Source organism: Haliotis rufescens, unplaced genomic scaffold (genome assembly GCF_023055435.1).
Source record: "Haliotis rufescens isolate VD_foot unplaced genomic scaffold, xgHalRufe1.0.p SCAF_1, whole genome shotgun sequence".
NCBI classification, from domain to species: Eukaryota; Metazoa; Mollusca; class Gastropoda; order Lepetellida; family Haliotidae; genus Haliotis; species Haliotis rufescens.
Genome location: NW_025963779.1, coordinates 83,660,538 through 83,688,514, shown reverse-complemented (window position 1 = coordinate 83,688,514; position 27,977 = coordinate 83,660,538). Strand labels below are relative to the sequence as shown.

The 27,977-nt window shown below is 39.9% G+C and overlaps 1 protein-coding gene, 1 long non-coding RNA gene and 3 other non-coding genes across 12 annotated transcripts in view; all 5 read right to left on the bottom strand.

Annotated features, from left to right (window-relative positions):
- Nucleotides 1-1,002: 1,002 nt before the first annotated feature.
- Nucleotides 1,003-1,171, bottom strand: LOC124137001. The gene has a single exon (XR_006861468.2). It is a non-coding gene; the product is annotated as a U1 spliceosomal RNA (small nuclear RNA).
- A 3,087-nt stretch (nucleotides 1,172-4,258) lies between these two features.
- LOC124137000 lies at nucleotides 4,259-4,423 on the bottom strand. The gene has a single exon (XR_006861467.2). It is a non-coding gene; the product is annotated as a U1 spliceosomal RNA (small nuclear RNA).
- Nucleotides 4,424-5,987: 1,564 nt separating this feature from the next.
- Nucleotides 5,988-6,152, bottom strand: LOC124136999. The gene has a single exon (XR_006861466.2). It is a non-coding gene; the product is annotated as a U1 spliceosomal RNA (small nuclear RNA).
- Nucleotides 6,153-7,510: 1,358 nt separating this feature from the next.
- Nucleotides 7,511-8,501, bottom strand: LOC125372490. The gene is made up of 3 exons (XR_007218157.1): nucleotides 8,433-8,501; nucleotides 7,926-7,991; nucleotides 7,511-7,630 (listed from the first exon to the last, which is right to left on the bottom strand). It is a non-coding gene; the product is annotated as an uncharacterized LOC125372490 (long non-coding RNA).
- Nucleotides 8,502-13,214: 4,713 nt separating this feature from the next.
- Nucleotides 13,215-27,977, bottom strand: part of LOC124136925 (chromodomain-helicase-DNA-binding protein 1-like) — a 45,452-nt gene continuing 30,689 nt past the window's right edge. For 5 of the 8 annotated variants that reach the window (XM_046502991.2, XM_046502995.2, XM_046502992.2 and 2 more), the window contains 15 exons: nucleotides 27,531-27,745; nucleotides 27,006-27,148; nucleotides 26,696-26,834; nucleotides 25,933-26,083; nucleotides 25,064-25,168; nucleotides 24,139-24,567; nucleotides 23,561-23,668; nucleotides 23,079-23,257; nucleotides 22,179-22,299; nucleotides 21,689-21,855; nucleotides 21,276-21,455; nucleotides 19,717-19,809; nucleotides 18,929-19,153; nucleotides 17,470-17,508; nucleotides 13,215-16,852 (listed from right to left, as the gene is read on the bottom strand). In XM_046502991.2, coding sequence (XP_046358947.1) covers nucleotides 16,741-16,852; nucleotides 17,470-17,508; nucleotides 18,929-19,153; nucleotides 19,717-19,809; nucleotides 21,276-21,455; nucleotides 21,689-21,855; nucleotides 22,179-22,299; nucleotides 23,079-23,257; nucleotides 23,561-23,668; nucleotides 24,139-24,567; nucleotides 25,064-25,168; nucleotides 25,933-26,083; nucleotides 26,696-26,834; nucleotides 27,006-27,148; nucleotides 27,531-27,745 — 2,406 coding nt within the window. In that variant the 3' untranslated portion in view covers nucleotides 13,215-16,740. The remainder of the gene's footprint in view (nucleotides 16,853-17,469; nucleotides 17,509-18,928; nucleotides 19,154-19,716; nucleotides 19,810-21,275; nucleotides 21,456-21,688; nucleotides 21,856-22,178; nucleotides 22,300-23,078; nucleotides 23,258-23,560; nucleotides 23,669-24,138; nucleotides 24,568-25,063; nucleotides 25,169-25,932; nucleotides 26,084-26,695; nucleotides 26,835-27,005; nucleotides 27,149-27,530; nucleotides 27,746-27,977) is intronic. The other 3 variants (XM_046502997.2, XM_046502998.2, XM_046502993.2) reach the window with 3 other exon arrangements.

Below are 27,977 nucleotides of genomic sequence, written 5' to 3'. Positions count from 1 at the left end.
ACGATGGCATGCATCAACTAAGTTAGCGAGCCTGACCACCCGATCCCGTTAGTCGCCTCTTACGACAAGCACAGTCACCTTTTACAGCAAGTATGGGTTGCTGAAGACCTATTCTACCCCGGGTCTTCACGGTTAGTTCATTTTACGAGGATAAGGATGTTCATAGCAGATTGGTCATAGTTGTCCAATAAAACTTCAACCAACGGCTGTACTCTTAACAGATGTAGATTATCTGTCAGGGCCTAAGTTTTAGTGAAACAAACAAAATCAATTTTTTTTTAATAGAGGCCGGAATTAATTTGAATTCAATTAGGATGAAACCATAATTCGAGGGCGATTCGAATCTTCAGATAGATCATCAGGTAAGTGTGCTGACAATGCACAAAGTTTATTTGCATTTTTGGGTATGCATGGTTGTGTAAATGTTCTACAGAGATCTACCGTGCCACGTATTCAACTGATGTATCAACTGAAACAGACCACAAAACATTAATTACGAACTCGACACAAGCAATACTTTACTTGGAGACAGTATTCATCGGGAGCACTTGTAAGTTGGAAGTTCAAAAATAGTATACATTCATTTTATAATTTTTATTTATTTTATTTTATAAACGTATCCCAGACGCATCAGTGTGCATGAGTTTGTATGTTGTTTGTTGTTTAACGCCCCACTCAGCAATATTGTATATGAAGCGAAACCTTGTGGAACACAGTTGTGTGAAGAATACTTTACGAGATCGGAGTTTCAGGTAGAAGTGCATTAACAGCTTACAACCATATACCATACATATTGTCTCTGTAACAACACATTATGCCAACCTATAAGTACTTATACATGTATCAATAAATTCTCATTCTTAAAAGTGAGTCATCTATTGAATTGGTAGTTTACTGGTACGCACATAGCAGAATTGGACGAAATATGAAGGAGTCAGCAAGACATTCTCCTCAAGTGACCAGTTTCAGAAATTAGGGAAGGTCTATTCTTTGTTTGATTATCAGGGATTAGCGCGAACGCAGACCCCCACACATATAAATTACGTACTCGAATCACCCGCATTTGGGGTGATCGCAGGGGTCAGCCAAACCGATGTTGTGCAATGGAAAGGGCCTCGCCCTGGGAGGACCGCCTTGCGGATCACGGTGACCTCCCGTACCAGGTAAGTATGCTTACAAATAGCTCCAGTCACGTTTAGTACAACCAGCCCATAACTTTCACTCTGGTGTCCTCGATCCATAACGCTTCGCGGAAATATTCAAACAAAAGCCTCTAATTATTTTGTTGATATGGATAGTTCAATTGGTATTTATTGTTTATTGTGATAAAACATGATATTTTCATAAACTCTGTCACATCATGATAATTATGGTAAGATACATGGTACAGGATAACAGCCACGTGGGTCTAGCCTTGCTCCAAGGCTTCACTGAATAATAAATCCATGGATGTATAAGAATTCTATCCTTATGATAGGCTAGTCTAGATAAACAGAATAAGGACGCTAGTCTTTAATCGGGACAAATGGTTCGTATTATATATATAATCTACAAATTACGAAGTGAAATAATAAGTTTTGCCTTAGAGACTTAATCAAGTCTACACAAGGCCCAGTAAGCGGCAATAACAGCGCGATAACAAAGCTCCTCATAGCGACAGCTTGTTCGTCTCCCATCAGTCACAGCTCCCCTCTGTAATATGCGGCCACAAACATGCAAGGGACCCGCTGTGATGGCTGTCGTGACGCCGAATACTCTGCCTCCAGCTGAATTATTGTCTTTGTTTGTCAATTTGAATTCTATGTAATCATGTAATCAGTATAGTACGAATATAAGGGAGAAGTTGGGTGTTTTCCCCCGTTTTTCTGCACTCTCGAACCATTCTGATTATAAAAAACAAAACGTCAATCCGCCCGGGAAAAGGAAATCAATCGTAAACCTTTTCAAATTGACTATGATGGCATTGCCAAAGATATACACAAAAACATTAGTGTCACTACATTTGCACAGAGACCACATACCGATATATCGTCTCTGAGTTTCATCTTCCCCAGGCAAGGGAGTTAACTGACTATATACGTCCAGTTTGTGGACTTTTATGGTCAGTTAACTCCCTTGCCCCGGGAAGATGCTACATTTGGATTAAAAGGGCAGATTTCAAGATTCTTGTCATGGCCTCTTGCACATTGGTGGTAGCGATGAGACCGGGAGGGTAACGCAGGAGCACGCGCTGCTAAAGAGCTTGTCGTTTATGCCCTGTACAGAGTTTTGTTGGTCTCTCGCCGTTCGTGTGATCGTTTAACCTACGTTTCCAGATCAACCTGAGTACAGAAACAATTATAAAACTGGAAGTGTTGTAGTTGTTGTTTGTTGTTAAACGTCGCACTCAGCAATATTCCAGCCATATGACGGTGGTGTGTAAATAATCGAGTCTGGACCAGATAATCCAGTGATTGATATTAAAAACAACGATCCACGATATACAATCAACCAAGTCACGGAGCCTGACCATTAACTCGCGTCTTTCGACAAACATAGGTTGCTGCGGGCTATTCCAAACCGGAATCCCTACGGATCTACAACTAGTAATGTCACGCGTGAGTTTACAAACAGAAAACAGAAGTTCTACACTTGCACTAAAATCTAAAATCATATGTCGGAATGTGCTGAATTGAAGAAAGCAAACACGGACGCTGTATTTTGACAGATCTGTACACTTCTATTCATGTTTAATAATATAATAGAATCTGCGTGCATTTGCAAAATATACATCGGCAAAACCAGATATATTTCATTTAAAATAATGAATCTAAATATACTTTTTGAAAAGCATCTTGGAACAATGTATTTTTGTAGCAATTTCTTTTTACCGAGAACTTCAGAATATTTTCCTCTTAACAATTTCAATTTCTGCTTCAATATCACGTGACTCCAAAAGACTACTGTATTTGGTATTTACTTTGACGAAAGGGGCCGTATTGCGGTCTAAGGGAGGTAACTTCAGCCAGGCACTTAGTTTGGCAGGTCACAGGTCATATGCAACGGACACTTGTAGATTTTGACTCTATGTGAAAAATATGATGCCATTTAGACAGGCCCTCAGATGGCTTAAACAGATTTATTTGAATGATTTTAAATCCTTTTAACATTCCATTAATGTTGATCTAGTGCTTTTTTATTGAACGAGTATTTTTTTTCAGAAACGAAATAGTCTGCTTTAGGTTTTTAATCCATATCATGAAGCGGTGGTTATTCTTCTGTCTTTTCTTTCTCTTTCCCATCATTATTTTTCATGTATATGTATGCTGACGTCTCCTATATGTTATCTTAACGACTTCGTACTGTCTATTTGGCAATTTAATACTTTGTGATTCTTAATAAGTCAATATTTTGGGGCATAAATACGCCTTCTGTTGACTCACGTCACCCTTAAAATATAACACCACCACCAGATAGTCGTTTGTTACGGCAAGCATGGGTTGCTGAAGACCTATTCTAACCCGAATCTTCACGGGTAGTCAATATATGAGACGAAAGAACACGTTATATACAGGTGCGTCTTACCCAAACACCAAACACCAAACACAATTACCGCACACTTCCTAATACCAGAACAAAGGACGTTCTCAGCAAATTATCTTTCGCACAGATTCTATCAATGAAAAGTCATTGAACATAGTAACTTGTAATTTCAAGTAATTTGGACTGAATGCGACCCTTAGAAATATATATTATATAAATGGTTTTGAAAAGTGTTTTTCGTCGAATAATTTCATTGACAATCGTATCAAAGCTGGTATACTCAGTGTGCTGAGGACCAAACAAAATACTGATAGTGAAGAACATTAAACGACGACCAGGTGCATTTTTGTGTTTGACATTTAATATATATTTACAAAATGGTAAAATTTAATAAATGATTGAAATCACTGCCTGATCAGTGGGAAACTCTTGTGGAACACTATTTCAGGTAGAAATGACTTCTATTCCTTTTTTTTTATCATCAGGGTTTGGCGCGGACGCAGTGTAATTCACGAACGGATACGTGGTCTGTTAGAACATTGGTCATGCCCACCTATGAGTACTTATATCAATAAATTTTCATTTTTAAAAGTGTCGCCCATTCGAGTTTAATTTATCAGGTACTTACTTCCCTGGTGTGATGTGTGATGAAAAAACGGCAAAATATCAAGGAAATGAACAGCAAGAAGTCCTCATTTGAAGTGTAAGAGTCAAGTTCTATTTTTCCTTTGATTATCAGGGGTTAGCGCGAACGCAGACCCCCACACATATAAATTACGTACTCGAGTCACCCGCATTTGGGGTGATCGCAGGGGTCAGCCAAACCGATGTGCAATGGAAAGGCCTCGCCCTGGGAGGACCGCCTTGCGGATCACGGTAACCTCCCGTACCAGGTAAGTATGCTTTCAAATAGCTCCAGTCACGCTTAGTACAACCAGTCCATAACTTTCACTCTGGTGTCCTCGATCCATAACGCTTCGCGGAAATATTCAAACAAAAGCATCAAACTAGTCTCCCAACTTAGATATTTCAGGTGATATTTCGTATTAATTGTGATAATACACGATATTTTCATAAAATCCGTTTTATCCTGAAACTGGTAAAAAGTACATGGTGCAAGGACAACAGCCACGTGTAGTGTTCGCTTTGTCTGGAAAGACTCCACACAGGGTCCAGGAGGCGGGAAGCAGGCTCCTCACAGCGATAGCCCGTTCGCGGAGCTCTCTCTATACTATCGCTGCCACCAGGCAAAACTCCCCACTGTGATAGGTGGCCCCAACCATGCTTGGAGTTGAACTCGCAACCGAATGACCGTTATGTTTACAAACAAGTGACGACTGTCGTGACACCGAATACACTTACCCCTGCTAAATTACTCTTCTTTGTTTGTCAATTTGAAGTTCTATTTCATTAAAACTATCATGTAAATAATATGGTAAGAATGTAAGGGAGAAGTCTGTTGATTTTCCGTTTGTCTGCAATCTCGAACCAATCTGATTATTAAAACAACAAAGTAACTTCATCTGGAAAACATGGTCAGTCGTAAACCTTTTCAAAATGAAATATGATGGCATTCCCAAAGACATAAACAAAAGTATTAACGTTACTAAATTTGGGGTTAGAGGGCAAATTTCAAGATTCTTGTAATGGCCGCGCCCACACTGGTGGCAGCGATGTTACCGAGAGTGTAACGAAGGTGTCACGCGCTGGGAAGGAGCTTGAGGCGGGAAGTTACAACGGGAGATAACGCGAAGCTGAACATGAGTTATGCTGTTTAGGTCCCGTCCCTGAGATCGTACAACACACATTGCTAACTGTACGGGTATATTTCCAAGGCCATACATGCAGATACTTAGGGGAATGAAAATATAATTGGAAATGATTAAACTTCAAAGTACGTTCAACTTAATCTGGCAGAATGTTATTTGGAAGTAATTTGGACTGAATGCCACCCTTAGAAATATATATTATATAAATGGTTTTGAAAAGTGTTTTTCGTCGAATAATTTCAATGACCATCGTATCAAAGCTGGTATACTCAGTGTGCTGAGGACCAAACAAAATACTGATAGTGAAGAACATTAAAGGAAGTGCATTTTTGTGTTTGACATTTAATATATAGTTACAAAATTGTAAAAGTTAATGAATGATTGAACCACTTGTGGAACACAATGTCAGGTAGAAAGACTTCTATTCTTATATTTGATCAGCAAATTAGCGCGGAACGCAGACCCCTTCACATTCACGAACAGACACGTGGTCTGTTACAACATTGGTCATGCCCACCTACGAGGACTTATATCAATAAATTCTCATTTTTAAAAGTGTCGCCCATTCGAGTTTAATTTATTAGGTACATCCCTGGTGTGATGTGTGATGAAAAAACGGCAAAATATCAAGGAAATGAACAGCAAGAAGTCCTCATTTGAAGTGTAAGAGTCAAGTTCTATTTTTCCTTTGATTATCAGGGGTTAGCGCGAACGCAGACCCCCACACATATAAATTACGTACTCGAGTCACCCGCATTTGGGGTGATCGCAGGGGTCAGCCAAACCGATGTGCAATGGAAAGGCCTCGCCCTGGGAGGACCGCCTTGCGGATCACGGTAACCTCCCGTACCAGGTAAGTATGCTTTCAAATGGCTCCAGTCACGCTTAGTACAACCAGTCCATAACTTTCACTCTGGTGTCCTCGATCCATAACGCTTCGCGGAAATATTCAAACAAAAGCATCAAACTAGTCTACTAACTTAGATATTTCAGGTGATATTTCGTATTAATTGTGATAATACACGATATTTTCATAAAATCCGTTTTATCCTGAAACTGATAAAAAGAACATGGTGCAAGGACAACAGCCACGTGTAGTGTTCGCTTTGTCTGGAAAGACTCCACACAGGGTCCAGGAGGCGGGAAGTTACAAAGGGAGATAACGCGAAGCTAAACATGCCACATGCGTTCTGCTGTTTACGTCCCGTCCCTGAGATCGTACAACATACATGGCTATCTGTACGGGTATATTTCCAAGGCCATACATGCAGATACTGAAGGGAATGGAAATATAATTGGAAATGATTAAACTTCAAAGTACGTTTAACTTCATCTGGCAGAATGTTATTCTGTCAGTATATTATACAATACAAACGTACATTCAAAGTCTGACACTGATAATTTTCCAACAGTCCACAGAACTTTCAACACAGAAACAAAATTATTTCACGCACAGAAAACACACGATGCTACTTTATAACTGAGCATCCCCTTTATTCGACGAAGGGGGTGCTGGGCAGGCGGGGGAGGGTATCTGAGGGACCTACCATTTTAACTTCGGGGTGGGGAGGGTATCTGAGGGACCTACCATTTGATCTTCGAGGTGGGGAGGGCTGTGATTTTATCACCAAAAAACATTGTGGTTGAAAATTCTTGAATAAAAGAATCTGCGTGTATTATACACGATAGATATATTTTCGAGAATTAAATTGCCCATTATTAAGGGTGCATATAACAAACGAGTGCGTATTATACACGAATAAATAAGTCTTGTGTACATTGATCAATCGGAAAGGGTGCTAACTGGGATGGTTCACTAGCCATTATATTAGCAAATAACGCCGTGGGCGCTTATTACGTCGAGTACGGTATATCTAGTTTTGAACCTGCAGCTGAAACCAATATCTAATCTCTGTACAAAATCCCCCAATTTTTGCGTCCTTGGGTAGGGTCATGAAGTACAATGGACAGGCTGGTAAAGAGCTTAAGCTAAAACAATCACATATTACTGTTAGTAGAGGTTCATGTTGATACCCGTGAAGAGCAGGGTAGAATAGGTCCTCAGCAACCCATCCTTGTCGTAAGAGACGACTAACGGGATTGGGTGATCAGGCTCGCTGACATGGTTGATGCATGTCATCGTATTCGAATTGCGTTGATCGATGCTCATGATATTTATCACTGGATCGTCTGGTCCAGACTCGATTATTTACAGACCGCCCTCATGTAGTAGCGGGCAAGGCTCCGGTTAGTGCAGTAAACACAGAACAGGCTACTGGGGTGTGAGTTGACAGTTGATTTTATTTGCGCACACGCTAGTTGTTTCTGAACTCTGTACTCTAAAAATACAATGAAAATATCTAATAAATGAAATAAAACATATCATAGTATCAACACACCAATGTATAAACGACTCATCCAGTTTAATATGCTATGCATACTATAAACATTTACACGTGATATTTTACATTAATGTATCAAACATGCTGAGCAGTAATTACACTTACCCTTGTGGTTTTAAGCCAAATTACATATAGAAATACTTAAGACAGTTACACAAATACTGCCTCTACAGATTGCCATGATATAAACATAATATAAACACAATATACGCAAAATGTACACATAACTTACCACTGTGTGGCAATGAGCTGGCAACTATGTCAGCGTTGGCAGATCACAGGCATCAATTGCCATATTCTAGAACAAATTTAAACAATAAGGCCGCATAAGAAAAAGGAAATGGCCAATAAAATTAAGAACATGTAAAATGACCTTTTCATATGTATCCATTCAATCAAAATCTACACACATACATACTGCATTCACACATGTAGTTAGATGGTATTTCAGTAGTGATTAATAGTTAAATTAGATTATAGATTTAGTTTAGATTTAACTGAAGTGTTTAACAAATTAAGAGGGAAGGTATGGAATATCTGAAGATATCGAGATAACATGTATACTTATGATGAAGTACTAGTTTATGTTTTTAAACTATTTTCAGTTTGACATATATAGATATATTATAAAATATATATAATTAGCAATCAATGCATTACCTTAATGCATCTAATTCATAAAACTAAATACACAGACATATCTACAAGATACATAAATATGAACCAAACACAAACTAACCTTATAGAGATCCTGAACACAAATATATCGTCCACTGATTTGAAATCCAGTCCAAAGAACCACTGATATCCTTCAAGTTTAAGTGACCAACTAATTTAGCAAAGTCAGCAAAAAACAGAAGAAACCTTTTACTTACATAACACAGAAGCTGGGAAGGAAAACAAAGCAAGACGCTTGTGCTGTTGGTGACTGTATAGGTGAAAGTGGCTATTGTTATGTTAGTAGTTATGTAAGTACTGGAGCTAGTCTAATTGTTGTTGTTTTCATACTGCTCAAGTAATCTAGCTTGAGACAGAAACAGGCTAAAACAGAAACGAGACAATTAAAAGACTTTACTAAAATATTTACAAAATAGCAATAAAATCAACTCGGCCACACTCATATACCCGGAATATTTATGAGTGCAGTGTTAAACAACAACAAACAAACAAACAAACAAAGGTAGCCAGTTAAAGTGGTCCCTTTGGGTTTGTTATAACCATACTTTACTGTATATCCTGACTTCATTAACACCCTGTACACAAAATACACACATGACTGGTTGAGAAGAGGGACAAAATTAGATCAAAGACTGAACTTGTGGCCAAGATGAATATACAATATTGAGTTATGAAGGATACAACAAACATACTGCATATGAGATCTGAATTGTGTGGGCAGTAGTATTTCGAGACACCAATACTGGGATCACAAATTATACAAATAATTACCCCTGACAAGGTCAATTCATGAAAACAAGAATGTCAGGGCTTTGAGCATGCTTAAGGATGGATTCGGTGCTGTACAAATCATCATCATCATCATCATCATCCCCGACCGCGTCATACCAAAAGACGTTAAAAGATGGTACTTGTTGTTACCCTGTCTGGCGCTTTGCATTAAGGGGCTCAAACAAGGACTGGTCAGCTCGGAGTCAGTATACTGTGTCTGAGTGGGGTATTCATGTTAAACTGCAGCATGGTATCTCAGTGAGGTAGCACTATAAATCGGCATCATTCGGACTAGTACAAGCAGCCACACAAACACACACAGTGCATGCACGTCGCTATATAAGTGCAATAATCTTGGACACAACGTTAAACCCAATATCACCTCACCTCACCTCACCTCACATCATCATCATCATCATCACCACCACTATTATTATTATTATTATTATTATTATTATTATTATTTTGGGGGCAAAAGAAACTACACTTCTCAGATAATTTTATCAAGTTTGATTTTCAATAGAAAATAGTAAGTCAGCAATATTCAGCACTCAAAGAATACTTCTACATGCTTTTATTGTTTCGAAATATAATTTGATTTAATACTTAATTATTTTTGCATAATACACAATTGCTGATGTGTATCATAGACATCTTACCCTCGAAAATCACAAATGTACAACATTTCAAACACAGTAGTAGTCAAATGAGTCTTGTTAGTCCCAACTGTGGTAGTAGCACTGCCCTTTGATGTAATGGTAACAGTATGACTATCACCCTGGAACTGTGTGTACCATGTCCTCCAGTTGTTGGAATTTGCTGGGGTTTGAGATTGTGATGTTTGAAGTTACCAGAGTACATTCCATTTACAGACTTGTGCTGTTCCTTACCCTGGGTCACGCCACATGGTGACAGCTGATGACTAATAACCAACAGGTGACTAGCAAACAAGAGAAAAATAATTTTAAGACAAATAAATTCACCCATCTTTTAATAAAATATGGAAGAGTTTAAAACCTGACATCAAGATTTCAAATGGAATGTAGGCTAGTTATTTTCCTGATATCTTATTGTATTTGAACACTTATAGTTTTCTTTTCGAGGTTTGATTTTGGTTTTTATTTTCCATCATATTTGCAATTTATTTATAAGAAATGGCAGCACATATTCCTGCATGTCCAATGCCCATGTTGCTCTGTGTGGTCTCCCTAGTCCTGCGCCATGACTGTGGTAGATGGATGGATGAATGGATGGGTGGATGGATGGATGGATGGACGGACGGACGGACGGATGGATGGACGGACGGACGGATGGACGGACATGGATGGATGGATGGATGGATAGATAGATAGATACACTACCAAAAGCCTAGGCAACAAACTTACCAAGTCCAGTTTCCTTGATTCCAACAGCAGAGGAGGAAAGGTTCTTTTGAAAACAATAAATTACAATTATTTTAAAGAAACATTTTCATAGACCAAGCGTTAGCCTAGGTCCCACTGTCCACTGATGTACTTTTATTACATGCTCCAAGGGCTTGAAGAAGTGAAGGATGGGAGGACCGAGGGTAGTCGGGGGGCTGAGGGGTCGGGGTAGATGATCTTGAGGACAAATAATGCAGATCATATTACTGAGCAAAACCATGGTGTAACAAAGCATCTCCTCATAACTTAACAATTGACATCTATGGTCATTTGTTGGAGTTGTGAAATCAAGGAAACCAGACCTTGTTGAGTTTGATCTCGACTTGCCTAGGAATTTAATAAAAATTTAAATTCAAATATATATAAATTCCACAGTCACTTGCTGAACTTGTGTATACACAACTTGTCTTCAAAATTTAACAAAGTATGAAATCCATCAATATTGATATAACCATCCTCCAACCATGCCAGTGTAACCTGTTTTGTTTAGCTAGTAATTATAAGAGACCAATGATGAAAGTTCATAATTAAACAGGACAACTTGTTCTTATTATTTATATAATAAAGAAATTATGTTTTAACCCAATAATTATTGCCTTAGAGACTTGTGCAAGTCTGTGTTGAAGTCAGCACTCCTCTAACCAACAACTCTTCCATGGATTCCTCCAGTCAATCAAAACACATGGTCCAGGGCCGAAACAGGAAGTACGCAATCATGACCTTTGCACTTCCCAGTGGTCACAAGGATGAATTATCTCCCTTGTTAGATACCTGGACTTGCAAAGGACATTAAGAACTGTTCTTTATAGAATGTTCCATTGTTTGTTTTGGGCTGGATAAATATTTTCCTCTTGACTACAAAACTGCACTTAGTGGTTCAACTACAAATCCCTGGATGTAAAAATCATAAATATTTCAATTTGAGTTTTCTATTCTGCAATACACGGATTAGCTCATATCCATAACACAGTTTGTTGTTAAATGCCGCATTCAGCAACATGCACAGCAGACTGAACTGACTGTGTGCAACTCCATGAACTCACAAACCCCATAGAGAAACTGGGTGATGCGGTTATACATGTAAGAAAGACATCACCACATAAACAATATATGGAGTATGGACAGGTCTTCTGGAAGCAAATTAATAATGTCTTTGGAATCATCAAAATGCAGCAACGACCAAATGCATAATCCACCTGTAATGTAAAAGATCAGAAAAACAGGATCGATGCACATGTACATTATGCATATGCCTAGAAAAATAGGGGTTTCCAACAGGTTGTTAGCAGCTGGTTAACCATGACCGACCGAAGCACTACAGAACATCATCATCGCACGTTTGGAAGCTGCAGAACCGCAGCTGGCTGAAGCCAAGGTATTCTATGACTCAGGAACCGCTTCATAGGACTAAATCACTTGGATACGAGTACACAAAATCAGCAGCCTTTGAGGTGGGCCTCCAAGTAGTCTTAACGCACCAACATTGTCAATTGCCACGCCAGTGGTGTCAAGCCTACAGAAGAAGAGCTAACCAGTGATGGAGAACTGCTTGGTTCAGCAATGAGCAACGATTTCTGCAAGCCAGGGTGCACTGCCATGAACATTTTGCCACCAAGTGCATTCAGGACATTAACAAACTTAACAGTGGCAAGGTGATGATGTGATCAGCCATCTCCATCACTGATAGCAAAAACCTCAACAGCAAGTGTTCATACCATGTAGCATCATCTTCCCAGGCAAGGGTTGGTTGGTTGGTTGGTTGGTTGTTTAACGCCGCACTCAGCAATATTCCAGCTATATGACGGCGGTCTGTAAATAATCGAGTCTGGACCAGACAATCCAGTGATTAATGTCATGAGCATCGAAGGGAGTTAACGGACTATGAAAGTCCAGTTTTCATCCTTAACCGAAGTGGGCTTGAATTATGGCGTTATATTTTGGCTGGACTAACAAATCTATGCATAGTCCAATCAAAATCAGGTAACAAATCGACATCTGGTTCGTAACGCCATGCAGAATGTGGTCAATTGCGGGATTAGTCAAAGCATGTGTTCCATCAACATAGTGTCAACAGATATTTTCCAAATGATTTGATGCACTTTGCGAAATAAGTCCCATTTTATTACAAGGTAGATCTTGATTATCGATCAGATCGTCTTCACTGGGGGGCCATCATTTAGTATAAAGCAAATGTAAGTGATATGAGAGGTGGAATCTAATTGACCAGAAATTAAGACCTAGTTCGGCAATGGTGGAAACTGGAATACATTCAGTTAACTCTCTTGCCTCGGGAAAATGAGCTAGCAGCAGCCAGGGGGGAACAGTCCCCACCCAAAGTACCTGTACTCGTCCATGACCAAGAGGTGCCAGCCAGTAACACAGACAGTGGACACACGATATATCAAGTTCTCAGGACCCTGGTCCTTCCTGTTTCCAGTGTGGCATAACTCACCAAGTGTTCAGATGTGCAGTAAATCAGTTACTTTCCATGCCAAAAATCAGGTTTCGTGTGTTTTGTTTTAGAAGGATAGCCTGGAATGTCACGATCATACCATATATCCCTTTGTTCATGGAAACCTGAATCTATACCAAGATTAAACTTTGAAGACACTGTGAAACAAACATCTATACAGAAGACAATAGAGGGACAAAATTCACAATTTTATTTTCATTACTTTGCATATTTTACACTATATACATACATACAATTTACAGATAGTTTTGTGTTATTTAACACACTGTACAGCACACAGTACATTATCACATTTCTTTCCTCATACACAAACATAATTCACTCTTAGGCATTTGAACATACAGTGGAACTGATGTCAACAAAATCAAATATAGAAACCAAATACTTAACAACTGAAATTGTACAGAGAAAGACAATGTGATCAACAATGACGCAAACAATGTCAATGTATGAAGCCTGTGAAATACAGGAAATGATTCATGGTGTGTTGGGTAAATGCATGGAAACATGGGGATGATCATGGATTAAAATACTTGAACTTACTTGGAATCATCTTCCAGATGCAAGGGAATTAACCGAATATAAACCTCCAGTTTCCACTGGAGTTTTACAGTCGTTAACTCCCTTGCCTCAGGAAGATGACTTGGAATGGTTGCTTCATGGATATGCATTTCATGGTAAAATTACTTCGAAAAAGAGTAAATGTGCTCTGATCATAAATTAAGCCATTTGTACATCTGTACAGTCTTCAGGATCAACCTGATACCTGTGTTGGTACTGCCTGAGCACTATCAACAGTCACCATGGTAACAAACATTTGAACATATTCCAACACATTATCTGTGAAAGATCTAATATTTGACCTTAAACTATCATTTGAATTACCCATGTTGTAGCATCATAACTCTCAGTCCATGTTAGCCTTGTCTAACATGTTCCTCATATCCTAACACTGGATACACAATCATTAACATCTAACTCCATTAATCGTATCAGTAACCAAAACAGAAAGGGCAACTAAAGAACTGCATCCTGTGAGGCCACAGTTAAGTAATGCCATGAGCATGGGTGGTAATGGCGGTGACTATGACGATGACGATGACGACGATGATGATGGAAATATGCGCTTTGCATAGACAATGATATGATGTGCTACACATATGTAAACAGGAAGAATATCTTCAATGTCATTGTGATGCAAGACGAGATTCAGACAGTTCTTGTAACAAGACATACGCATATCTCGAGGAACAGACTGTAGAAACAGGTCTTCATTACATTCAAAAGACTGTTGAATGTTGACTCATGTGCAGCAATGGTTACTATGGATAATGACCAACACCCTGAGATGTAACTGTTCAATCTTCCCACCCGACGTATCCCATGTTCAAATGCAATGGTTCTGGGTGCTCACTCTATGTATTGCTCAACATTTTACTGAAGTGCTCCAAGTGAAAATTATTCAGCTAGCCTGACAAGCTGTTACACATGCTGCTGTGAAAACAACCAGCAACAATGTGTCCACATTGTGTCATGCTGTGCTACATCTGTACAAAGCCATTGCGCCTGAAAGACAAGTGTGCATCTTCAGTGTGACCAAAACTTCAAAAAAATAAATCTCCTTTATCTACATTGCTTTTCCCTTCCAACATAACATTCTCTTACATTAAATACCACGGCCTTATCCTGCAAATCATCAAATACAAAAATAGTGTCACAGCACTGTAGCTCACCTGGACACATAAATGTCAACAAAGAGAGACACCCAACAAAAGCTGATGTCAGTGTTGATATTTAAATATTTTGGCAAGAGGAAAAACTAACAAAAGTCTAAATCATTTGAACAATACTTATCATAAGGAGACTGTAGTGTTGACTCCCCAACTAACTAAAAAATTGCCAAATTTCATTACATTTTGGGAAAAAATGGCCATAAATAGCTTTTACAATATAGGTTGTTTTTACAAGATGTTGAAGCCAGACGACTTATGCTTGACACCAGACAAGCAGGCCAGATATTAGCTCATTTGACTTTCTATCAGGTGAGCTAAAAATAAATACAAACTTATCCATATGTCCAGCAAATGAAGAGCTTACAAAAGTGAAACACAAGCTGCACGTTTGTGAAGCCCAAACTCTCTCCAAAATGAAGTGCAAACAACATGACTTAGGGGTCAAGTGTATGTCAAACAACTGTGAAATAGTTTTCTCTCAGATGTAATTGATACAATAAAATTAGACGTGAGAGTTGGTAGATCTGATTCAAGTTCTGAAGTTTAGAATTCTACATGTACTCCTTGATTCTTAGCTTGTGCCTGAAAATAACACTATCTTTCAAACAATTTAAGATGTCTCTAGACATCAACAAAGGTGATGACGATTTGTTACTCAGCAAATACATTTTTGACCTCAGATAAAAAGAGAATACAATAACTTCTCAAAAAGGCAAAATACACCTTTGGTATTGGTTTCATCAGTCATTTAGAATCTTAAGATATACCACATTACTTGACTTGTTTTAACAAAAAAGCGAACTGGGAGAAATATTTCTCTTGTGAGGAATCTGCAGCACAAGTCTGGAAACAATCTCTGGCCTTCGTAACACTTAACACTATAAAGCGCTTTTTGGCAAAGTGAAAAAAACATATCCTTCTGACCAGCTACTATAAGCAAAGGAAGAGTTGGACCGCAGCCCTCACCATGTCACGTTGATGCAGGATCTAAGTGCCATGGCGACAGAACGGAAGAACAGTTAATGTCCTGTGTGTGAGCTCATATTACAACTAGACAGATGCATTAGTGTATCTGTCTCTTAGGTACAATGAAGCCTCGTGGATGAACACAGTTCCAGAAGACCAAATCACTGATAGGGTGTCTTGTTCCTTTGGATTCTAATAGACTTTCCAAACAAGATTGTCTAGAAGGCAGGGTGTGCAGGCTACTGAGGTTTCACCATATCTAAGAACCATTTACTGAAGTTCCAAGATCACTGCAAGATAGGGATACTAGACACTTTGATTGTGATGCTTGAATCAATATATTGATACTAAACATTCCAATCAATGACACCCCTACTGCATGGCTGCTGACTCATTCCATGAACAGGTAGGTATAAGACGTGAGACATGTCAAATCTATGTTTCAATATACAAGTATGGGCAGTGTTAAGAACTTCTGAGCTTTCAACAGTCCCTGTACTGGCTTCGGGAAACACAAACATGGGAACATTCAAATGAAGATGCTGTGTGGGACTGATTCTAAACAGATCTTCGTATATTATGGACATTCTTGAAAAGGTGATCAGTAAAATACTGGAAGATCTTTGGATGCTGAATTGCTACACATTGTCCACAAGTCTGAAGCAAGGAATACTTGGCTGCTGAGAGGACAGCAAGGGTGTCAAGACACTGCCACACTCAAGTCCCACAACACACAGGCACGACACATTCTCACTGGTTTCTCTGTATATAAGGCAGCATTTACCACACCACTCAACATTTAAACCCTCCAAGGAAGTGACATCAACTTTCTCTCATGATGGCCGCAGGAATGTATGTGGTAGAAAATGATCCCGACCATGGAAGCACCCTGTGTGGGAACGCCATATTGAGCTCACGTAGCACAAGACACAGGGCATTCCTCACGGAGTTCTCTGTCCTTGAGTCAGCTCTGTGAGTCAGATCTACTAGCAACAGCCAGTATCAGTGCTTGGACTGACTAGATTCAGTGTGCACGGAGGTGGAAGAACGGTTCTGGTCAAGCCGTGGGTCTTTGTGAGAACGTCGATCAGAATGCTCATCACTCTTGCGCTTCCTGAAACATAGGAAAACATTTGAGGGAACTGTATTGGGTCCTACTCTCCAGGAAACATTGGCTCTGATTTTACACTTTGTGTATTAACAAGCACATAAGAATGTATTACACAACAAATTGACTGCTACACATTATCCTTATTCACAGTATTAGAAACCCTGTAACCATGAATTCCTCCACAGCTTACCACTAATCTTATGATCGGACACATTTTAATGAGGTTATGACAAATTTGTGAATTTTAACATATTTATGATATTCTTACAACGATAACAAAAGCAACCATTCCACCATTATCCCTGCCATACACACAAGTCCAGGCCCTCTGAACAAAACAAGGTAAACCAAAGACCAAAATAGGATATTTCCATACTTAGGGCTGAAGGAACTTGGGTATTACCCAACAATATGACAGATTAAAATGTGATTAAAGTCAAATACATAATTTGCAGATGACACTACAGAATGAGTTTACTGATTTTTAACATTTAAAATTTAAATCTCAGCCCTACGTATGAAAGCAAAATCCACAAAATCCCATGTGAATAAAACCTTGCTCCAAGGTTGAGAAACAAAAGGCTTGGTAGTATAACTAAAGTAAACCTGATACATCTCACCTCATTAGTAACAAGAGGTTGTTGATTGACCAGGCCGCTCTGGAGGATAAAACAGCCATGGTTTCAACGAGTGGAAGAAGCTACCAACTACCTACACCTTGAAGGTCTATTGGAGAAGATAAATCAATAGTCTGATGGTAGCGAGCCTCCATAACATCTCAGCACTTGTAAAAATTAGTGATCTTGTTATTGAAACTCAATAACTCATGTTCAACATTTTATACATCAGTGTTTGCCCTAAAAGAATGGTGTCTCAAATGACACGGTAGCTGTGGTTTGGGGCATATCTTATTTTTACTCAATTTATTCAAGGCTCATGTGTAATTTTGCTACTAGCTGTCAGTCTTTGAAAAAATATTTCCAAACCTTCTGACACACACACACACTGTGTCGGTGCCAATAGCTGGTACAATCACCATGTGATCTTATAACTTCTAATAACATCTAATAATCTCGGTTGGGAAGAAACATCAAAACTCATACAATAAGAATTTGAGTAGACAGGTATGAAAAGTCATACATTGCTTGGCATTTTCAAAATCAATGTATAAGGACACTACAAACAAGAAAACTGCGTTATCACTATCCCCCGCTATAGGGCACATGGAAGTTAATGTTTACTATAAAACAAGAGTCCTATATATCCTTAAGAAGAGACAAGCACTGGGATGGCATTTTGTCATGAGAAAATCTGATTTTACTTTCCACGTTGCAGACACTATGTACTGAATAGAAATAACCTTCATCAAGGGCCTTAACTGTGCATCTAAAAACATGTAGCAAGGGATGTAACTCTGGAAAAGTATAATTTATGGCACAATTTTCAAACTCAGTCTTGACAAGGATCTCTTAGATAAGCATGCAAATTATCATTCATGTAACTTCAGTAGTTTCTGAGAAAACATGTCCCCATTTCACGCAGCGAGTGCCAAGTTGAGCCAGTAAGGAGCAAGGGCACTAACTCTGTAAAGTGTGATTTTAAGACACCAATTTTCGTACTCATTTGAGATCATGACCAGTAACATCGGTGTGTAAAATTTCTCATTTCTCTACCTTAAATAGTTTTTGAGAAACATTTTCCCACTGAGAAGCTGATGGATGAACTCTGTTCTTATAACTACAACTAGAGATGAACCCAAGATATATGGGTAAATAGGAAAATAAATGAAAGGGATAAAAGCCCTGCACTACTAGACTGTGCTGTGAACAAGTAAAATGATGGTAGTCCTCAACGACAAGTAGCATTTGAGGGCTATAAATTGGAACCAGTTCTCAAAGCTTCAACTCTTCTGCTAAGTGCAACTGAATAAAACTGATAGATGTAAATATGGTAAAATAATTTGTCTCATTCAAGCAAGACAAGCCACACATTGTGAGGAAAAGCAAAATGAGGTTTCCACCAGTCCTCTGGACTAGTCTTTAAAGAAATAAATTTATATGGCCGGAATGCTGAACTGACCTTGTCCCCCAGTCATCCCCTTGTCTCTGGTAGTGACCATCATGTTCTCTGTAGTGGTGGCCGTATTCTGGACGATAGTGGTCATTGCGGTGGTGGTCTGAGCGGTAGTTGGACTGGCGACCATCGCCGCCGCCACCACCGCCTCCTCCCCATTCATGACGGTGGTATCCTGATCCCCCTTGATGACTGCTCCGCCCACTGCTTGAGTGCCGGTCATTATTGTACCTGAAGTCAGACAACTACAATGTAAACCAGGCAGTTATTGTGTCAGAGAAATGTCCGCCCCATCGCTAGCCTAGGATGTGGAGTGAGCTGAGTTTAATGTCACTTTGAGCAGTATTCCAGTTCATCACAGCATCTGAAGATGTGGTTGTAATGCATGAGTGAGCGTATAATGCTACAATCTGCAACATCATTTTATTCCATGCAGCCATTTGACGGATAACTACGAAATATGATGGTAAATTATTACACCCTAATTTCAGATAGAAGAAAACAATAATGGCATTTAAGATTTAATATGTATACAAGGAACAAACAAAAAGTCATGGATTCTTGATATTTTTTAGATATTGTCATGAAATTGTGTGTCTTCACTACAAAAGCAAATCTCCAAGAATATTTATGACTCCTACAGTTTTTGTTCAGTATACCACTCAAAAGAGGCTGAAGAACACTGATTTTCTGTTATGACTATATTTAATCTGTCATGGATGTTGGGTTTTGCAAAACATAGCCTTCCAGTTGTGGGTGTTCTGTAACTTGTTTGACACAACTGAAAATGTTACCTGTGATATGCATCTTGTTTACTGTCATTGCTGTGATGCGGACGATGAAGTTCATTGTAACGGTTGTATGAACTCGCGCTGCCTTCATTGTACCTGTCAAAAATCATGTAACTGTGAGGACGGTCAAGGTTCAAAGTGTGAATAAAGCCACAGAGATTAATATTCCAACCACTGATATATGTACCCAATCACAGCATCACTAACACTGCAGTTGCCAATCTTCTTCCAGACATACACATGTATCACATTTATGTTTGAAACACATGCTAGTCAAAGACTCAATAAATACAGCCACATTGCCCTGCAGCTCACACTACTCATGAAGTTATTGAGATCATCATACGAGCAAGCGTGTCATACCGTCATACCGAGTGTCTGACTTCGAGTATTTCCGGAGTGAGAGCAAGGGTAATACATGTATTTTTTCTTACACAAACTTGGACCTGGTATCTAGACCAGACAATCCAGTGACTGACATCATCTACGATTGATCGATCGAGCATTGATCTACGCAAATTGGATACAATGACATGCATCAACCAAGTCAACAAGCCTGATCACCCGACCCTGCAAGATGCCTCTTACAACAAGAGACCCAAAGGGCCTGTATCGCTCACCTGAATATTTACCCAATCAGGACAAAATATACATATACATTGTACATGTATATAATACTGCAAATATTTAGTAATTTTGACTGTTAAAATGGGTGGATTCACATCTGACAGCATGAATCTGACAGCAATATAACTCAAGATACAAATGTTGCATAAAGATCTGAACTGTTTCCATGTTATGATCCATGATCAAAGTTTCCAGAGGCAAGGCTGGACGCTAGGCGAATCCTATTGGCATAAATGTATTATTCTCTTCATAACAAACAAATGTATACAGTGTATTTGTTTATTATAGGGTGGGGATAATATTGGTTTGCATGTTATGGTAAAGGTTCTAACTCTCTTGGGAGTGCCAGACGGATGAATAGAAGGGCCATTCCTGGTAGCATATGTGCATTCCTCTCATTATACTCAGCAATTGTACATATGGTTGTACGGTGGGGATCTTTACTGTGTCCAAGTTAAGTGCAGCCCTCCGTTTTACAATTGTGATTTCCAATCACCTGAGAATACTTCCTACTAAATATGATTGATGTCCATCCTGTAGTTCCTGAGAAAAAGTCGCTTAAAGTATAGCCAAATTACTCCTATTTGGCCCTGCCCCTCAGCCCCTTGGAGGGACAGCACCTCCATTTGTACAATTTTGAATCCCCACCACCTAGGGATGCTTCCAGTCAAATTTTGTTAATTTCCAATTAGTGGTTCAGAAAAAGTCATTTGAATAAATTGCTGACAATGTGACATACAGACGACGGACGCCACGGTATGGAATAAGCTCACCTTGGTCCTTTGGACCCGGTTAGCTAACAAGCAAGGGTTGCTGAAGACCATTTCTAACCTGGAACTCCACTGGGACCAGAACTAGTCCTTATGTAAGCTTTCTCGAGTAAAGCAGGTAGATAGGTGTGACAGCGAGACGATAGGCGCCATGTCCAAACTCACCTGTTTCTGGGGACATCCTCTGCTCGAGCTAATGGACTAGCATGCTGCCACCTGTCAGCGGGACTCGAGTTGCCACTCTCTACACGTGAGGACTCCTTCACACTGCTGAAAGTATTGCGGAATGATGACGTGTGACTGGAACTACTGCTGCTGCCGTGCTTCGGGCCATTATGTACAACGCTGTCAATATAAAGACAGTCATAGAGAACGTAAATCTCTTATGGAGCTTAACTCTGGGTGAGGTGGGAATATATCACTAGCAGACCATACTTTGGTAAGCACTGTATCTTACAGTACGGCTCCTACAGATGTGAGTACGAACAGTCGATTCATCAAGTTCTTCACATTTGTCATCAACAGTAACCTGTAATCACATTACTTGGAATTTTCTATCTCTTTAAAGTTATGGTTACCTGTCCTTATTCTTGTCTTTTTGTTCTGAGCTATGGGATTTTTTAGATGGAGGTTGATCTCTCTTTCCCGCTTCCCCAAGCTTCTCAAACGGCCGCTTGGAACTGGACTTGTGGCTGTTTCCAAGGGATGACTGAGACAGATTGGAGTTGGAACTCTCAGGGTGGAACTGGAATACATCACATGCAGATCTAGTCACCGCTTTACAATGACAATATTTACATCCAACCTCATGCTGCCACATATTTCATACAGAATGGTAGGCCTCGTCTCCAGTTGAAACTGACAATGTTTATGAATAATTCTTGTTTATTTACAAATAGAGCCAAAATAAGTGTTAATAAACCTTAAACATTCTTAGAAAGGCGTTTCATAATGTGTCTACCCAAAACCAAATGCTCTTCCTTGCTGGTGTCACTGATGCCAGCTGCACTGTGCACCTACATGGCTCGAGAGTCCAAAGTAGTACTATTAATAGAGTACAACACTCACTTCGTCTGTTGCAGGCACAGTGTCCTTGTTGCCATCTCGCTTCTTGACAGCATGTTTGTAAAGTTTGTGGAGTTTGATGGGATCCAGCTCGGTGAACTTTGACACAAAAATCCAAAGATTGCTGAAAAAACGTGAAGATGTTTGAGATTGGAACTACATTCATGTACAAACATGTTGAAATGGCATAACTCTGGTGAGGTGAGGTGAAATGGGGCTTAACATCACGTCCAAGATTATTGCACTTATATAGCGATGTGCATGCACATGTGTGTGTGTGGCTGCTTGTACTAGTCCGGACTGATGCAGATTTATAGTGCTAGCCCACTGAGATACTATGCAGCTGTTTAACATGAATACCCCAATCACACACAGTATAATGACTCCGAGCCGACCAGTCCTTGTTTTAGTCCCTTAATGCCGTGCGCCAGACAGGGTAACAACAAGTACCATCTGTTAATGTCTTTTGGTATGACGCGGCCAGGGTTTTGACCCCTGGACCTTCCGCTCTCCGGGCAGATGCTCTACCACTAGACCACGGAGGAGGTCAGCATAACTCAGTCATCAAGACATGCACATAAGGAAACATATTTCTTTGATCCAGTTGAAAATTGAAATGTACTTGCCACCAGTAAGGGAGTATGTTTGGTTTAACGCCGCTTTTAACATTATTCCAGTTATATCACGGCGTGTTAGCTTAATGTGGGGGGAAAGCCCGAAGTGATGCGGGTTTCAAACGTTCACCACTTGGGTGAAACCCTCGAGCACTGTTATGGCGTTGACAAACCTAGAAATATAATTGGGATGAACCGGGTTTCGGACCCACAATCACAGGTTTCTGGTGTGCCCAAGGGACACAACTCTGCACAGCAAATCATGGCCCTGTGCCCCCAGATTACTTACTTCCTCCACTGCTTGATGATCTCTGGGTTGCTCATGTTGACGAGACACTTGCTGATCTGGTCCCCGATCTTCAGCAAGCATTGCCGCATATGCATGATCTGCTCCTTCTCGGACAAGCCTTCCTCGGGGTTGTCCAACTCCTTCAGGGCTCGCTTCACCGGTCGCATCTTCTCCTTACACTGAAAACACAGAGGACAAACAGCACGTGAGCTGGACTCAATTCATAGACCATTTTGACATCAAAATGCCACTCTACAAACTGCACTCCTTGGTGAGCAAATCAACAGACTCCCTACACTGTAATCAGGTTTTGTTTATATGAATTCATTCAGTACTCAAACACTGGCTGCAGTAATGGGCAAAATTATTTTCTTGTTTGATAGCCTCCTGTACTAATGTCCTATTCATACAATGCAACATTTGGTGCTCTGTTCTCTGAATAAACATGTCTTGATATTCTCCCTGAAGTCTGAAATACAAACCTGAGCGAAGATTTCCTTTGTGAGCTCTAGGCCCGACTCATCTTGTGAGACAGAGATAGGTTCTGAGTTGGCAGTGAAGTGCATAGGCCCCGCCCCATCTTTATTCTTCTGCAAACAGCAAAGAAAACAAACACATATTCTAGAGTTGGACTACAAATGTCTCCTTGGCGTACATGGTTGTATTCAAATAAATAATAAAACACAGTTCACGGAAATGTAGCTCATCTGCAGTCAACAGTGTAAAGTGTCAACAAAGACGCTTACAAAGAGTATGTGTCAGCATTGATATTCAAATATTTTTCGCATCAACACTAAAGACTAACAGGTGACTTTCAGTCAAAACTCGACACTTTTGAAACTTCATTACGCATACAAGATTAAGAAAAGACCCTTGCTCTTGTGTAACACAGGCATTTTTTATTTTACTTTTATGATTGAGAAGTGTAATTTTTACAATGTATTATATACTTCAAGTTCAAAACAACCAACATGACCAAATGCCTTCAATCTCTCACAAAGAAATTTGTCAATGACAACAATTCTTGCCTCCAAGATATTTGTTCTATCATAACCAGTACCTTCTTATTCTTACTCTTCTTCTCCTCCTTCTTGTCCTCAGACTTCTCGCGGTCATGTCGCTCCAGGTTTTCCTTATCTTTATCCTTTTTCTTTTTTTCCTTTTTCTCTTTCTTTTCCTTTTTCTCTTTCTTGACTTTCTTCTTCTTCTTCTTAATCTCCCCCTCCTCAACCTCTTCATCATCGTCTTCCTCCTCGTTCTTGACATCCCCCTCAGCCTCCTGCTTCACCTGCTTGACCTCCTTCTCCTCCGAGCCCTTGTGGGCCTTCCTGGGACTTGCAGGGATGCTGTCATTCATCTCTTCCTTCAAAGCTTTAACTGATGACTTCATGGAGTTCTCATCTGAGCTGCTGAAGTCATTTTCTATGATTTCAGGTTTTGATTTGGGTTTCCTTTGACGTTTGGATGTTTTTGTTTTTGCTTTTGTTGGCTGGAATGTGAAATTTGTTTCACTGCTTACTTATTTCTACTGCACGATACAATTTCAGTTCTTGAACCTCCATTGAGTGAACTGAATAACTACTTATACATAAATCATTGAACAAACTAGACTACTAAGAATTCAAATGGAAGAAAACGAAGAGTATTATGCATGAACTGTCATAAATACCAAATCGTACATAAAGAAGTTCTCCTTGTACCAAGACATTTTCCTAACGAAGAGTATCATAACAGTGAGTGAGTGAGTGAGGTTTTATGGCGCTTTTAGCAATATCACGTCAGTGGACACCAGAAATGGGCGTCACACATTGTACCCATGTGGGGAATCAAACCTGGGCCTTCAACATGACGAGCAAACGCTTTACCACTAGGTTACCCCACCTGCCCGTAATTGACATTGACCTGAGAAACAGATTCTGTAGTCTGAAACGAATTAAGGTCTAATAACAGAAATGAAAAGAAGACAAATGTACTGTAACTCTTACAATAATATTGTTCTTCTCCGTCTTCTTCTTCAGTATCTTCAGCAGGTACTCAACTCTCGTCTGGAGGTGCTTGCCCTGTGGTTTCATGTCTTCACCAGGAAGAATCTGGAACATAAACACACCAATAAATAGCCTTGATCTTTTACCATACAATCATCAACCGCCACAAATTACAGAAATACCACTTATAGTGTTGTATGTTATCTTAATGCACTAACCTCACGCTCAGTTCACGCTCAGTTCACGCTCCATGCAGTACAATATTACCCTGGTCCATGGATCAGGGGAGGCGAGGTGTAACAGGGTTTAATGCCTAGTTCATCATAATTGCACTTATATTGCGACGGATGTGCATTTGGGTGTGGCGGCTTGTACTAGTCTGAAACCAGTATTGGCTCTTTAGTGATGCTATGCTGCAGTGTACAAACGCTGAGCTGACAAGTCAGTTTTTATCCCCTTATGCCGAGCGCCAGGCAGAGAAACATCAAATACCATCATTTAATGTCTTTTGGTTTGACGAGGCCGGGGATTGAACCACCAACCTTCCACTCTCCAGCAGATGCTCTATCCACTAGACCATGGAGGCGGTTGTCAATGGATCAGTGTGAATTGGCTTGTAACAAATGAAGGAAAAAAATAAAGTTGACTTGTGGAATTCAACTTCTTTATTCAATGCAACATTTTGGCACAGCTGCCATAACCTTATCAAGCATGTGACTTCACCGACACCAAAGCTTCGATTAAAATGATACTCAAAGACATGGCAGGAAAACATTCTACAGCACCAAAAATATGCCAAGAAGCAGGTAGGCACAGGTTCTTCCTGTACCAAATCCAATGTTCATATCATCAGTAGAACTGTGGCATACCTTTTGATGGAGCGAGAGTTCTGGGTCCATCTTGATGGCCTCCCAGCTGCCCATGCCATATTCGTAGACCCCCTTCAACAGGTTGGAGTCATCCTCAATGTCCCACAGGCAATCCCAGTGCACCTTCTTTACATACATGTCCATCTGATACCTGCAACACGGGAACACGACTCACTGAGAGAGCATCCCCATCTCACGCTCAGTCCTCATCTCGGGCTAGCAGCCTACATCGGCTTCACAGACAGACGGGTAACTACAGGAGTGGGTGTCAGTTGTCTTCGTCCAGCAGTCGGCAATACAGCCACAATGGTGGAGGCATGTAAATATTAAAGTTGGGAAAAACAAGTGGATGATAGCAAACATCATTCCACACTATCAGTGGCCATGCACAGGATCAGAAATTGGCACTAGTCGAGTCCTTGCCAAACTGCCCAATAGTAAAAGTATCATAAGGACTAGAAGAAATTTGCCATTTCTAAGGGTCTTGCTATAAGTTATCATTATAAGGACTAGTGGACAAAACATGCCAGTTTCTACCACTGCATGTACAGTGAAACCCTGATTCCAAGTTGGGTCCACTGTTAAGACAATCATAGGTACTGGGGATCAATTCTGTCAAAAATTTCCAAAACGATAATTACACATAACCCATAGTACGATTCTGTTAATTAATCATATACAGGCAAGCCCATTCAACCAAAGCTGTTATCTCCATCTTTCATAATATTCATGATTTTGTAATTATCACAAAGTCTGAGCTTACCTCTTCCTCTCCGCTTTCTCAGCAGGTACTTCCTTAGCCAGGGGCTCCAACTCCTGCTGCGCCTTGACCAGGGAGTTGCAGTTGACCATCACTCCGGACAGCTTGAATGTTGGCCCACGGCTGTGAGCCTTCTTGCCACCTGCAATACCAGTCTTCATTATACCCTAGTTCACAGACTATGTACTACATACATACAAAAAACAACCAAAGAAAACATGAATATCAGTACTCTACAGCTTTTAGATGTAGGATACTTAAAGAGATAAAAACAGAGCGATATTTCTGCGAGATGATTGTGTCCAAGCCTCACCTTCGGGTTGTGTCTCCTCAGCCTGCTTGTTCTTGCTCTCCTCAATTGTTTCACTGCAGTGCTTGATCAACATCTCCGCCAAACGTTTCAAGTCAGCCTCAGACTTCTCTTGCAATTCTCCATCACAGGCAATGGCATCCAGTCTGAAGACAGTGACAGTGAGACAATGTTATGAATAATTTGAATTCACAAAGCATAAAAGCATAATTCATATCATCAAGACATGTTCACTAATTAGTCCTCTTATCCAAAATCAGTGACAACTTTTTAACAATTGTTATTCTAAAAACAAAATCAACATTTGTTTAATGATGCTGTCATATTATGATATTGTATAAATATATTTCTGAAGAACATCAAAAATGATTATAACAAATAGCATCAAAAGTGGCATCATGTTTAATACTGGCTACCCATACTGACCACATGTCCAATGGCCATCAGACTGACAATGTTGCACATTCTTTGAAAGCAGGGCAGCATCAAAGTGTAAACTACAATGTTACTAACAATTTCTATTGTTACCTTGTTAAAGGATCTCCGAACTTCTTAAAGCTTTTAACAAATCTCCTAATTTCTGCATCAGTAAATCCCTTCACAGCATCCTTGTTGACAGTGCGAGGTCTTCCTCTCCGTCTGGGTTTGTCCTCATCTTCATCCTCATCACTGCCCTCCGATTCCTCGACCTCACGCTTCTTCCGTTTTTTCTTCTCTCCATCAGAATCATACTCCATCTGCAGCTGCAACAGCCAGAGGAATGACCTGGGTCAACACTTGATAAAAGTGTCAATGTCTTCCACTAATCAAACCAGTAGTAGCCTTTTCCTATTTCATAAGTATCCTCAACGACGGGACAGAAATTTGCATGAACCTCCTAGCTTGTCTAATGGAAAGGTAACAGAAGTGGTAAAATTTTTCTGCCATTTTTAGGCGACACTAAAACATCTACTTCCTACCACTGCAACAAAGCAG